Source organism: Ruditapes philippinarum, unplaced genomic scaffold, assembly GCF_026571515.1.
Source record: "Ruditapes philippinarum isolate M1 unplaced genomic scaffold, ASM2657151v2 ctg2966_1_1_1_1, whole genome shotgun sequence".
NCBI classification, from domain to species: domain Eukaryota; kingdom Metazoa; phylum Mollusca; class Bivalvia; order Venerida; family Veneridae; genus Ruditapes; species Ruditapes philippinarum.
The window spans coordinates 72,501-87,420 of NW_026859652.1; the positions used below are offsets into that span (position 1 = coordinate 72,501).

General features: G+C 32.9%; 1 protein-coding gene across 1 annotated transcript; it reads left to right on the top strand.

The window, feature by feature from the left end:
* The first annotated feature begins 5,276 nt into the window (after window positions 1-5,276).
* On the top strand, window positions 5,277-7,796 carry LOC132757393 (uncharacterized). Its single transcript, XM_060748666.1, has 4 exons — window positions 5,277-5,603; window positions 5,873-6,031; window positions 6,325-6,810; window positions 7,173-7,796. Exons 1-4 carry the CDS (start codon window positions 5,451-5,453, stop codon window positions 7,794-7,796), a joined length of 1,422 nt encoding a protein of 473 aa, XP_060604649.1. The 5' UTR covers window positions 5,277-5,450.
* Window positions 7,797-14,920: the final 7,124 nt, after the last annotated feature.

The window sequence follows — 14,920 nt, forward strand, 5'->3', positions numbered from 1 at the left end:
GACATCTTTTGGTAGTTTACGTGGATTGCAAGTGATGTGCAATTATTTTAAATGGCTTTCTTTGTTCACTTTACAATATTATAATTTTAGATACAAGTATCTGATTTTCATTTTTTTTAAAGAAAATTAGCATAAATCTGGGAGAAATGCTGCTTGAAGAGCAGGGTGGGTCCAACAATCTTTGCACATCCATATTATAATTACGGGTTTGTTCTCCAACTATGTTGACATATGCAATAACATGGTTGGGTGTAGATGTCGTTAAAATACAAGATCAAAGATAAAACTAGTTTTATAAACGTTTTAGTTGAGTGAAAATCATTATCCTAGTGTATTATTATTCGATTTATTAAAGTAAACAACTTGAAAACAAGATAAAACTACGTAGAAGGCTTTAATCACATGTACTTTATACAACTTTTGTAGCCATTAATATAGGTATGAAAGATGTTTTTATAAAAATGTAAATATTTGCAACACATAAACAAAAGCATCTTAGTTTGTCTTAATATCATAAAAGTCATTATAAATCTATGGGGCTATGTATCAATTGATAACATTGCAAATGAGGTACATTTTCTTGCTATCGAAAATCCTTTTTTATTTAAAAAAGCTATTCTTTTTAGTTTCAAAATCTGAAACTAGCCTAGGGCCGGTATATGTTATAATTTGTAGTCTGGGGTTTTCAAAATGCAATTTTTACTGAGACACTTATTATTACCAAGGAACACTTCTGAAAGTCTTCAAAACAATCTATTTTAATTTTTTTTTAAAAACGTGCAAAAAGTTCAATTCTAAGTCTAATTTAAGATTTAAGCTATTGACAAGCATTGCACGGCAAAAACGAATTTAATTAAAATCGCACAAACCCTCAAAATAATGTACAGGGAGGGTGGGGACAGGGAGTGAGGGGTGATCAGGGCTTTTTAGTTTAGTAATGCACTGTATAATTATAGTAGCACAAAAACATAATCATAAAAAAGTGCTGGACCATGCAAAGGTTATACCAACATTATATATGATGCCCTTCCCCTAAAGTCTCCCTTTCAAAACGTCTGCTGCAACCTCTGTAAACCGGCCGCACAATTCTTGACACTGTCATTTTAATGATAAAATTAGCCAATAAACGAAAAGAAAATATCGCAACAATTTCCAACACACAGACATTTGTCTAACATCATTATCTGATTTACCAGTAAACCTTTTGTCTATAAAGCACATAATTATTTTGGCTTTTATGTCTGTATTTTTTGTCCATCTGCCAGGAATTCTCTTGTTTATTGCATTTTACATGATAAATATTCGCTCCTCAAAATGGACGCAAGAAAGAACGTCGAAGAACAAATTGCCAAATATTTTTGCATCGTACTAATCGACAATATAAACATATCGATAAATCATTGAAAGTGTGAAGACTTCAATACACATATAAATTCAAACGATATGTGTGAAGTGTTACTTTTTATATAACTATTCCTTACCTGCTGAATTTCTTAAATGGACTTGTCAAGTGTTTAGTCTTGGAATTCCCCATTATCAATTATAGGGTTAACTAGAGGAAAATTTTAAGTTGGTCCGTCAGCAGTAAAGGGCCTGCTGGTCAGACTGGCGCATGGATGACCATGCTGCCTGGCTCTATACTGGTGGCAAAGGCTAACAGCAGATTAATGATTAATCTATATGTAAGAATCGCCGGATCGCTTCTTGTGCATCAACTTTTTATTACTTATTATCAGTGCCCAAAATATTGGTCAATAAGAGACAATCTATTAAACGACTTAGCCTATTTTACGGACACCTGTCATTTTCGACGATATCAGGCTTCAAGCAAAGGTTAAACAAATGCTTGGTATAGGTTCTAAACTGAAAATATTTACTTTACTTAATGATAAGAAATAAATTAATTTTTACATCCACAAAACGTGCCCTGCTTTGACTTAGGAACTTTTCATCCGGATTTCAACACAAAAATGATAAAATTGAGCACATTGGCGGACCTGGCTAAGTACATGCGGCACCTGCAAGTCCTTGTAGATAAAAGCATTAAAATGCAATCAATTTTCATTGTTAAACAAGTTGTTAAATTTTTAATTGTATTTGAGAATTTATAAGGTTAATTTGATTAAATATCTTGAAATTATGTCATTTTCGCATTATGGACATAACTTTGTCCAAATAATAGGCCTACAAATACTTTCTAATGGTATATAATATTATACATGCACAATTTATTTCATACAAATAATTATATCCCGTCTTAAAATATGAAAGGATCTTCTATATATTTTTATCACCCTAATTCGGACTTATAATGGAAATTCTACTATAAGATTGTAAATATTTGTACAGTGCACGAATTCCTATTCTGTTGAAGTTAACTAGCAAAGAAAATATTTGTCTGACATCTTACAAGGGGCATTTGTACTCCTAAACACTAAGATCTATCAATATTATATACCATATTTATTTAGGATACTTAAAGTCTCCATATGAGCCGTGTCACGACAAAACCAACATAATGGGTTTGCGACCAGCATGGATCCAGACCAGCCTGCGCATCCGCGCAGTTTGATCAGGATCCATGCTGTTCTCTTACCAACCCTTTTACAAGTAGATAAACTGATAGCGAACAGCACGTATCCTGATCAGACTGCGCGGATGCGCAGGCTGGTCTGGATCCATGCTGGTCGCAAACCCATTATGTTGGTTATGTCGTGACACGGCTCATATATACGTCATAATATGCCCAATTCTCATAGCGATATCAATAATTGTGAATATTGTTAAAGGCCCATTATGCCTTAGAAATTCATGTTTTTTTAATTCGTTAGAAATGTCAATTATGCTTTAAATGTTTTCAAAATTGATTTATAGCATGTATACTGTAAAACAACTGAAGAAAGTAGTATTAAACAATGTCATAAAGGTAGCAAAATGTAAACAAATTGGTAAATTGACTTCTTTACAAAATACTAATTCACTAAAAGTATACCAATTGCCAACAGAGCTTAAGAATAGGATTATCTAAGTGTCAGATTAAATGAGTAATTTTTGGAAACTGTAATAATATACCAAAAATATAAAGGTTTTAAGATATAAAAATGATAGCATTTCTGAGGCATAATGGGCTATTAACGCCTTTTTCGGCTAGGGTTTGTTTCTTCGCAAATTTGATTTGAAAACAAATAAACTTTTATGCTATTTTGGCAAAGTTAGAATTTTAATTGGGATCTCGTCAATTTTGAAAAAGAAATGAGAAATTCATATTGAAAGGAAATAGATGAAATAACGAAATAACGAAGAAAAAAAAACACGTCTATTCTGTGAAATAATTTTAATCATAATATTTGCGGATGTCATTAATTTACAATTATATATGTACACGTGCAATGAACCGTGAATAATGAGGCGTTTTCATATCATTTAATCATGAATATTCAATTATTGCATATTTGAATGACATAATTTTACCAGTTGAATGACATATTTCTACCTATTTGAACATTTAAAAGGCGGTTTTCACTCTGATAGTGTTCAAATGAAATTTATATAAAAAAACATAATTGCATTTAAGTGCAGAGATGGCTTATACCGTGAATGTAAAGCGTTTGGGACAAATGAAGCATCCCGGACGTTTATGAATCCCCGGATAGGCTATAAACTGTCATGATCCGTCGCTCTATTGACTGCTCTCGTGGTCTACGTTTTGTTAAGTCGATTCTGTTCTTAAAATTACATATGTTTATGTATTTTGCCTATCTCACGTTAAAAAGCGCATTGATAAGCGCGTTCTTTATATATTTGTAGCATTGAAATAAAGTTCAATATATTCCTAATGTGCATTATTTAATTCAAATCTATTTTACTGGAAAATTAATAGGTTTTTTTTCGTATGGAATGATTCGATTTTATATTATTGGTGTTTTGCAAACTATATCGTTTTTGTCAACTGTTTGAATGGAAAACCGATCTATGAAATAAATCTAAAACATTGATTTTTTCACTAACTGGGATATTAATAATTGAAAAGAAGCACGGGAACATCACTGCAACGTTGTGTGGATGAATAGACATTACCGTGCGAAATAGTAAACGATTTTCTTTCGGATTAAGCTACGAGCAACAATATGGAAAATTTAAAGGTAACCGTTAAATTATCTTTTTTACTCAACCGATTTCTGAAATTCGATTTGGCATTTAGGCCATTATTTTTTGATATTTCGGTTTACTGACCCGCCGACTCTGTATTTTGGGAAAATGAAAAAAAAAAAAAAATCTGCCCCCAAAAAAATTCTGTGTTGTCTTGAAATACGCTGCTAATAACGACTTGTCAAAGAAATGTCACGGTAAGTATTTTAATTAACTGTTAAACCTACCATATGCCAGACTATTTAACATACGATTTATACAGTGAGATACGCAACCGGTTATCTTTACTCGAGAATAGCCTGTCGTCTGCTAGTTGGGGAAAGTGTTTTTTTGGTGTATTATGAAAGGGAGACGCTCAAAATCCCCTTGATCATAATCCCCTTGGTTGATAAACGACATAGTGATCGAAATCCCCTCAACAGAAATGACAGGGTTATCATAATCCCCTTGGCAAAAATAAAGGGGTGGTCATAATCCCCTCAGTGGGTAGTCAAAATCCCCTCAAATAATGTGAAATGGTTGGGAAATTTCTTTTCTTATTTTTCTTTTTAGTTCAATGAATTTAAGAACCAACTGCTTCAAGAATTGCTGAAAAAAAAGAGAAAAGCATACAAACAATTAAAAGGTGTATGTTTGTCACAGCCAGTTAATAATGACACCCTTTATTGATGTTATTATTGCTGAGAAAATTGTAAAATACAAACAAATAAATGATAGTTGATTATAACTAATCATTGCAATTATAGTTATATGTAACAAACAATCAATTAATCTTTGCAATGATAAACACCTTTAAAGGCAAATTTGTTGCACACTAGCTTTAGATCTTTCCAGATAATAACTTAAAATGAGGCTATTAATTGCAGTTTGCTATCTAAAATTACTTCATCTTTGTTTTACTTAACTGCAAACTGTTATTTTGTTGGGTATATAATATGATGGCTCTCTGCAATAGACATGAATACCCAAAATGGAATTCATTACAAGTAACAAAGGTTCTCGTAAGCTTCTGTATGAAGGTTATGCCTACACAAAGAAAAATGAAAATAAGTCCTCAATGCGGTGGGAATGCTCTCAGAGAATTGGTTAAACAATCAATTAATCTTTGCAATGATAAACACCTTTAAAGACAAATTTGTTGCACACTAGCTTTAGATCTTTCCAGATAATAACTTAAAATGAGGCTATTAATTGCAGTTTGCTATCTAAAATTACTTCATCTTTGTTTTACTTAACTGCAAACTGTTATTTTGTTGGGTATATAATATGATGGCTCTCTGCAATAGACATGAATACCCAAAATGGAATTCATTACAAGTAACAAAGGTTCTCGTAAGCTTCTGTATGAAGGTTATGCCTACACAAAGAAAAATGAAAATAAGTCCTCAATGCGGTGGGAATGCTCTCAGAGAATTGGTCTGAACTGTAAAGGTGCACTGACTACTGATTTACATGTAAGTATATAATCAATAATAATCATTTGGTACATTGAACATGAGATAAACTAATATGTATCAATTGTGCAAGTTATGCCTGAATTAATTTTTTTCGTCTTATTATTTTTTTTAACCTTTGTATAGCACTCTTTTTAAGTAAAGCAAAAGAGATTACATGAAAATATTAATGGAGACATAAAGCACATCATAATAAAAGTATGCATAAATCTGAATTATAATAGGTAAAATATTAATTTCAGCATGCTAACTTTATGTTCTATTTCTAGGTGTCTTCTGTCAAATCTGAAACCGCGCACAGTCATGCTCCTGACAAATTTGCAATGCAGGCACTTAAAGTCCGCAGTGAGATAAAAGCATCTGCTGAAGCTAACCGTGGTAAACCCGGACAGATAGTAACAGATAAATTATCGCTGCAGCCTACAGAGGTGAGTTAATAAATAAGACTCATAGAAATCCTGTAAATTTCAAAATTGTTCTTTTTTAAATTTCAACATGCTCTGTAAAATGCACATGGGTCTTCTCATGAAATAAACCACTTTGAAAATTTATATTAGTAAGATTACTTTTAATGATGATATTAATGATATAATGACAATACTGATGAATATGTTAAATGCCCAGAATGTACAGACACAAAGGCCAGACAAACAACTGTGAAATAGGAAAATGAAATAATTGAATTGAGTGCATGAAAACTGTTGCTTTATTTTTACTTCAGGTTATTGCTGCCAGTTCCGTAAAGAGTTTGAAGCAAACTGTGAGACGCGCCAAGAGAGGAACAGCACCTAAGAACCCATCAACAATCAGAGATGTTCCTGTTCCTTTCCCTATTGAGTTTGCAAGTAATGTCATCTACGACAACGAGTCTCCAGACAACCGTATCCTCATCTTCGCCACTAATGACTGTCTTCGCCTCCTAGATAGTGCATCCAGATGGTTTATGGATGGCACCCACTCTACAGCGCCCTCTCAGTTCAAACAACTTTTTGTCATCCGTGTACCTTTAGGTGAATCCTGTGTCTCAGTTGTCTACGCACTCCTTCCGTCAAAGCAACAGCTGGTGTATGAAGAAATGCTGACTGCCCTACTAGATGCCTGTCTGCAGCGAGGTATCCGACCTAACCCAGAGCAAATTATGGCAGACTATGAGATAGCTATACACAATGCTGTGAGAACTGTATTGGCCAGCAACATTCATATCCAGGTAATAAAAAATAAGATCATTTGAAATAATTTATTTCAATGTTAAATGAAATAAAATAAAAAAAATTAAATGAAACCATTTATTTCATTGCTAAATGAAAAAAAATAAAAAAAATTAAATGAAACCATTTATTTCATTAAATAAAAAAAATAAATGAAACCAAATTTCTGTTAATAATTATACAAGCCTTTAACATGTCTGACGTTGAATCAGGATAAAAGCTGAAAATGAATCATTCAATACAACACATGATCAGGCTTTGTATGTATATATATATCATTCATATTCTTGTTTAATTGTATTATAATATGTAAAAGACTATTTAAACAGCATATTAAAACCTTTTTTTTTACACCATCTAGGGATGTTTTTACCATCTAACCCAAGCTACTTGGAGAAGAGTGCAAGCAGAGGGTCTTCAGTCTGACTACAACAATGATGATGATGTGAAATCCTTCTGCGGAAAGCTTGACGGTCTGACGTTTCTTCCATGCAGCGATGTGCAAGAAGGCTTGACGTTACTACGTGAACAGGCCCCAGATCATCTACAGTGTCTGGTTGAGTATTTTGACTCCAACTATGTAAATGGATCCTTTCGCGCAGTCATCACTGCTAATGGAAATATGAGGTTCCGACGCTCCTCTCCAAGATTTCCTCCACCAATTTGGAATGTGCACAGTGCCACAATGACTGACCAGGATAGAACAAATAACCAGTGTGAATCTTGGAACAATGGGTTTAAGCACCTTGTTGGACATTCAAATCCTTCACTTTGGACAGTTGTGCAATGTGTTGAAAAGGATGCAAAAATGGTGGGAGCTGAAATTCTGAGATGTAATCGTGGTGAACTTCTACAGAAACGAGTGAAGAAGGCCACTAAAGCTCACCAGCAGAGACTGAAAGTTTTGTGCTCACAGTACGCAAGTGGCATTAAATCCCTTGAAGACTTCTTGGGTGCTCTGGGACAGATTATCAGAATAAAATAATGTCGGTGCTATGTAAATTCTGTGAATGTGCTAACATATGTAAAATGTGCTGTCAGAAAATAAATAAGAGTGAAATATTATGTCTGGTTTTATATTTTATATTAACATGAAAATGACAACATTGGAGTATTTAAAAATAACCTGTATTATATTGCTAAAGTATACTCCATACTCTTTCCTCTACTCAATGTAACTGCTGTTTGCAACATTTCTTTATGTAACACAATAGTTTAGCTGGAGCGACAAAAGATCAAAGGAAAAAGAATTTTGAGTAAAGGGGGTTGTTTTTCACAAGTTGAGGGGATTTTGACCACCCCATCATTTTTGCCAAGGGGATTTTGACTATCCATCAAGGGGATTATGAACACCCGGTCATTTCTGTTGAGGGGATTTCGATCACTATGTCATTTTTCAACCAAGGGGATTATGATCAAGGGGATTTTGATATACACTCATTATGAAAGAATGTCTGTTAAATGGGGTCAAGCCATTCTCACAGAATTATAATTAGGCTTTGATCATATTTCATCAATGCATTGAAGGTCGAAATGCGTAAAAATGTAAAAAAAAAAAAAAACAAACAACAAAAAAAAAACACGCCAAATTACATAAGCAATTACGCGAGAGAAATCTGCTGCAATTGACAAGATCAGTATTTTCAGATTTAACAAAAAAAATTAGTCTTTAAAAGCAGATTGAATACAGGTTTTCAAACAAACAAAATAAAAAAATGCCCGCACTTACTTTTAATAGATTTTTATGTCAAATATTGACCTGCTTTTTATCCGATAAAAATATTTTCACAATGGGCAAAATTGAACATGACTTTGTGTAATCTTTTCTTGACACTTTTTGCGACGGACGCGCCCTCAGGCGCGTTCAGAGCTAAGTCATCTACACATGGGATTTCGTTGGCTACTATCGCGCAATGTGTCCTAAACCAATTAACAGCCTAAGAAATAGTACATGAATTTGATCCTTCAAAACTCCCATACTTTGTCTGGATATCTTAATATCTTCCATATTAAGCCTTTTCAATTTCAAATTAAGTTATCCAAGTTAAAATATGAACGTATATTATTGATAAAAACGTTGTAGTCCCGTTAGTATTATTGCGCAATATGCAAATTACTGCTGAAACGATTTACCGCTGTCGAAAAAGTAGGACAGCAAATTATACTACAATAAAGGTGTAACCTCTGAGTTCCAAGACATTATTAGTAGGAAATAAATATTTCTACATTATACAAAACATTATTATTAACAAATCAAAAGTTTTTCGTGACTCTAGGATAACTCGCGCATTAATAAAAGAAGAACTATTTTCGTGACTCATACCGCGGGTTTAGCTGAATATTCAGCAGTTATTAATATATTAGATACAGTACAATGGTTAGTATAAATATCTATTTTTGAAAATGCATGTAAGACACTTTACCGCCATGTAGTCTTTCATGGTAAGGAAGTTATAATATCAGTTCTACTTCCGATTCTTGTGGTTTGTTTACATATTTTACTAGGTCATGATAATGAATTAACCTTCGCTATTCTAAAAATAGATTCTGCTTCACCTGTTCTGATTTTTGGACAGGCGATTAGGAAGTACACATTAAACATGTAATTAATAAACCAGCGGATTGTAATGCAATACTTTTAGAAATGCTATACAATTGTAAGAAGCAAACTAGTTGAAAATGGAATTTAGTGTGAAGTTGAAAAGGACAACTATAAACACTGTAGTGCTTAAGTGACATTTAAATTAAAATAAAAACGATGTGCTCTGGCCTCTACATCTTTACCTTGTTAATAAAAAAATCTAAGAAATGCACTATTAATTGCTGATGATTTTAACCAATTTTTTTTTTTAATGAGACATATCCAAGAGAAATAAAAATACAAATGACTTATATTTTATTGTCTGTATGCCCACTATGATATAACACGAAGCAATTCTAAATAGCATTCTCAAATGTATAATGTATTATGTTTGAAGTTTATTTGCCTGGATTTATTCTAGAAATATTTCGTTGATAGTTTTTTTTCTATTTACATATCATTTCTTAGAATAAATCGATAAGGACACTGATTTACAAGTTTGACCAGAGTTTTTAGGCATAAATTTCATTCTGTATTTAAGTGCTTGAAATCGAAAATCTGAATTATATCAATTTGGGACACAAAATATATTGCTCTACAAATCTCGAACTTGTATGGAACAAATTTTCTCTGTTATATATTTTGTGTTTTGTTTTTGTTTTGTTTATTTTTTCTAAAAGAAGCCTTAATGTCTCTCCGGTTGCATGTCCGTCGCATTCAGTGCTGCAGCACTTTGATTTTTAACATCTGATCTATAAAGAAATGAGTGCAAGTCAGCTGATTTTCGGCACCTTTGATGATTCAGATTACACAACAGTGTGTAAACATCAAAGAATGACAGATTCTTTTGAAGAGCTCGCTTGCCACTTGTCAAAAGTCATTGTGTGTAGATTTCATGTGTGTTTTTAAACAATGGCAATATGAGCAAAAGTTTTTTTTGTGTATTTAAACAATCTTTGGAATAGACAATCGGCGATGTATTTAATTTCATTGCTCTAGTAAGTACTATGTATATGTAAACTATGCACCACATTTATAGTTATGAAAACTTTTTTTTTTTTTTTTTTTTTGCCGCCGCCGACCCTACCTTTTTTTGGAAAAAATCAGTAAACCAAAATATAAAAAAAAAATGGCCTTAAGGGAATGCATTTCCGAATGAACAGTTAGACTGAAATGGCTATGTATAAACAACAGAGTTACGTATAATTTACATCATCCATTGTTATATACCGGCATGAGAATTTGAGTCATTTTTGACGTAGTTAGTGTTTAACCATCACTGTAGGTTTTTATGTAAAATAAACGGTATGCGAAGGGGGTAAATTATTAGAATAGTGTCTCAGATAACGATATATGTTACCAATTAATGGCGAATTGTATTTAGATTAGATAGCCTCTGGGCTGTTTCATCGAATGACGTAGTTTCAACACAATCAATACTACGTCAAAGCGCGAATGCTGCGGTTGACTTAACCACACGTGCCCTAGTGAGTTACTCCACTGACCCATTTTTGACACTAGTTTGACGTACTTTTTAGGCACCAGGGGGTAATATACACAAAAAAAGAGAGTTTAAGTGTGATTACATGCTTGCTCAAATACCTGTATGTATGAAAGTATCCATGTACGTAGCTTGTCCGATGTACACTAATTATGGGTGTGTGTATGTTTGTGTGTGTTTGGGGGGGGGGGGGGGGAGAGGCGTAAGGGGGGGGGGCTTTTTTTTTTTTACAAAATAAAGTTATTCTCATTGCTAAAAGAAGTCTAAATGTCAAACGTTACTAAACGTTACTAATTGAAAGTTATTGATTTATAACGTGTTTTAATCAAGAAATCAAAATAATTCTGTTAAATTGGTTTCTGAATCTGTAATTAACTTCAATACCGCTAGGAATTTGAAAATATACGGGTTTATATTGTGCAGTGCGTCGGTATGCATGATATACAAACTTTTCCGGCATGTATACTATGTGTATCTCAGGGTCATAGTTAAGCTTGGAAATTGGTCCTAAATTCTGTCCATTTATAATAGCAATTAACCAAAGAAACACTAATTTGTTTTAGAAATAACAGACCAGACCCGTGACTATATGTACATATCCGCAAACTTGTCATTTGTGGTCTTAATATTGGTTGTTGAACACTAATAATTTAAACAAGTGTCACACATTGGGTTAGAATAGAGGGATGGGGTGCATCCTTCTTAAAAAAAATCCAACTGTATACGCACCGGCTCTTCAATGATGATGTCAGAGGTCTTGTGACATACATATTTTATCCCTTTGTTGTTGAAATGATGTAAATAAATCTACCTTGATAATTAAATGTGAAATTGTAAGATGATACTACGTACTACTCTAGCTTACTCTAATGATTACATCATCATAGATATAAATGGTATGTTAATCCAAGCATGGAGGGTATATATGTATGTGCACCAGCGTGAATGTTAGTTAGTTATAGGATATAAAAATATACACTGTTATTTATATATACTGAACTTGAATAGTGTCATATAAATTCGGGATTTTCGGTGAAAAAAAATATTTGATTGATTAAACATGGAAAATGAGGTAATTACTTTATTTATTTATTTATTTATTTACATCAAGAAAATATAAACTTCTAAATGTTTTCGCTGAAAGTAATTGCATATAAAGTTATTCTCTGGCATACACAAAGCCTAATATTTTTTTTTTTTTTTTTTTTTGTTATGTTTAATAAAATTATCTTTACAAAAGTATATCGAATATTATTAAGATAAATAAAGTTACTGATTAATTGTAAAACAAATGTAGGATTTTATACAACATCCCTCGTAGTCACGATTATGTATTTTATATACTTATGATTTACTTTATCATGTTGATGTAAATTATCTTATATTTTTTATTAAATGAATATGTAGAAAAATGCGAATAGGTCTATGAAGAAAACAAGAATAATTGTTTGCATATGTTCCAGAATTGTCTCACGTTAAAAGGTGGTTTTACGTTAGAAAATCTACTTAATTTGTTGCATGCAAAAACATTATTCATCAAAAGAAATAAATTGCTTAGATGTAGGCATATCTCTGCACTGTTTTTGTGCACGTGTAGACGTGCACACTTATCGGCACGCATGCGTGTGATTCTGAATAATATTTCTATACTTTCCGTCATGGAGGTAAATTACTCGGTAATTTTATGAATCTCTGCCTAACTTACACAATGCCAATTTCAACAATCATTCTGGGAAACTTTTTACATAACAGGCTTACATATCATATCTTTAGAGTTACATAAAATTCCAAACTATTTACTGGTTACAGGGAGGCGGAGCGAGTGGCCTGCAATCCTTTGGGTCTGAACATATTCAGGGACGTAGGTTAATGCCAATTTAAGTCCAAGACATAATTTAGGACTACTCAATGTTTATAAATGCACAAACAAAATCATAAATTTAATGTACAATTGTATTGCCATTTTATTATAATTTTTCCCTCTCTTTTTCCTCTCCCCCACTTTCTCATTGTCTGTACATATAACTATATTGTATTGCGAACAGAAAACCATGATTTTATATCATGATTGTTCGATTTTAAATAAAGTTCTGCTTTGTTGTTAAGACCAGATGTTGCCCAAATAAAATATTTTCTTGTCTAATATTTCAATTATAAATATCGTCTATTATAACGGACAAGCACAAATAAATATATGAACGTTTTATATTACATTTTACATTATAAAGATACATTTATTATGTTAAATGCGATACTTCGTAATTCATGAACTACTAATGAACTATGTATTGAGACTTTTGAACCGTCTAATGTCAAATTGATTACCAATGTTAGTAAATCAGAAGGCGTAGTAGTATTAAACCTAAGTACTTATAGTAAATTTCATGAACGAAAAATAATATGCACAGCCTAGGTGGCGCTTTAATGTCGTTGCAGACGCACATTGGGGAAATGTTTACATTTTGTTTTATGCTAAATTAAGCTCTACTGAGTGGCAATTATGATATTAATGAACCGATATTAATTATGTTATGAACCATGGTTATTGTTACCACACATGCCATAGCTGCTTTTCTTTTTGAACAGCGAGATCCAGGGCGTTTTCTAACCAGTGCCAGTTCTGAACCAACTTCCTCTGTATCTAGCCAGGATTGTGAAGCAGGAGTAAAACGTATCAAGCAAGAGAAGGCGTATCCAGAACCTTTCACTGTAAGTTGTGCATAATTGTTTCTTGAACAGCTTTCATAACTAAGTTTACAGTTGTCAAAACTCGAAGGAATCCCGGGTTTCCACACATGCACAGCAAAGGTGAGACCCAAGTAAAAAGGCAAGTTACAGAGATTAGTTAACCTAATGCAGTTGTCAGTTGTAATAAAGGCCCTTCCACCCTCTGACTTTGACTTGGCTTGAGTTTTCCAACCCCTGGTAAAGGTCCGACCCTGCGGAAGCAGTTAGATGACAAATATTTGTGGTAAAACTTGGTCACTGAGATTTGGTATGTCGGGGTGGAAACAATTTTAATCACAGAGGAAAAGTGGGGGTCCTGGACTGTGTATTTTCTGCACAAACGCCTGAAAAGTAATCCAGTAGATAGATAATGTGTGGTCTGTGGACAGGCATGTTTCTTTAAAATACTTTATATCCTCAGTGCAAAAGAACGTGATCTGTTTCTGATGACACAGTTCACTGCAAACATATGTCATAAGATACACAAAAGAGATCTGTCTTTATTCAATAATGACATATTCATACATTATGTAGCAAAAAAGATGGTATATAATGATGATTCAATATCCAGAAACAGTATAGTACTGTAATGAATTTTTTTTTTTCTCACAAAGTTTTGAGGCCAAAATAAGGCCCCACTCGTTTCTTTTTTGCAATTCACAATTGTCAACTATAAAGTGTTTTATTTTATGAAGGTATTTCCAACACATGATTTAAATTTTACCCCATATAGTAATGGTATAAAATAGGAATATATTCACAAAATGACATTATTAATACAATGCAAAACTGAAAAGATCCCAAACTTAATCACAAAAGATTGTGAAAAAAAAAACTTGAAATTATCTAAGGAAAATGGTGGCATATCTCCAATGATATGTTGACAACACCAGTTTTAGCCATCAAGGTTTAATATTATACAAAAAGGTATCTTAACATGTTCAGTTTGTTACACAATTGTTAAAAACTGTATAAGAAAGGTTTTGAACTTTTATAAATTTTCAAATTTCCCCAAATGCTGAATAATTTTCCACATTTTATGCCAGGGGCTTTTTCCCAACATAGCAAGAAGGGCCCTGCTAAAAAAAAAGGATCCATTTTATCATGAGTGGGAAAGGGAGGGGCATTGTCAGTACAATATTATTTTTTTTCCTTTATTCGTGAATTTTTGAGGGCCAATTTGGGGCAGAAATTCGGCTTGATTCCCCGTTTCAAAAAGTACAAAAAAAAAATTCCTCTTCAGAAGTTTTTTTTTAGGTCCATTTTATCACCATAGTCCTTCCCCTTTTCCCCACTCTGC

Coding starts and splice junctions, on each gene's coding strand:
- LOC132757393 (XM_060748666.1), top strand. CDS start 5,451: ATGGAATTCATTACAAGTAACAAAGGTTCTCGTAAGCTTCTGTATGAA. Junction 5,604..5,872: donor CACTGACTACTGATTTACAT/GTAAGTATATAA, acceptor TTCTATTTCTAG/GTGTCTTCTGTCAAATCTGA. Junction 6,811..7,172: donor CCAGCAACATTCATATCCAG/GTAATAAAAAAT, acceptor TACACCATCTAG/GGATGTTTTTACCATCTAAC.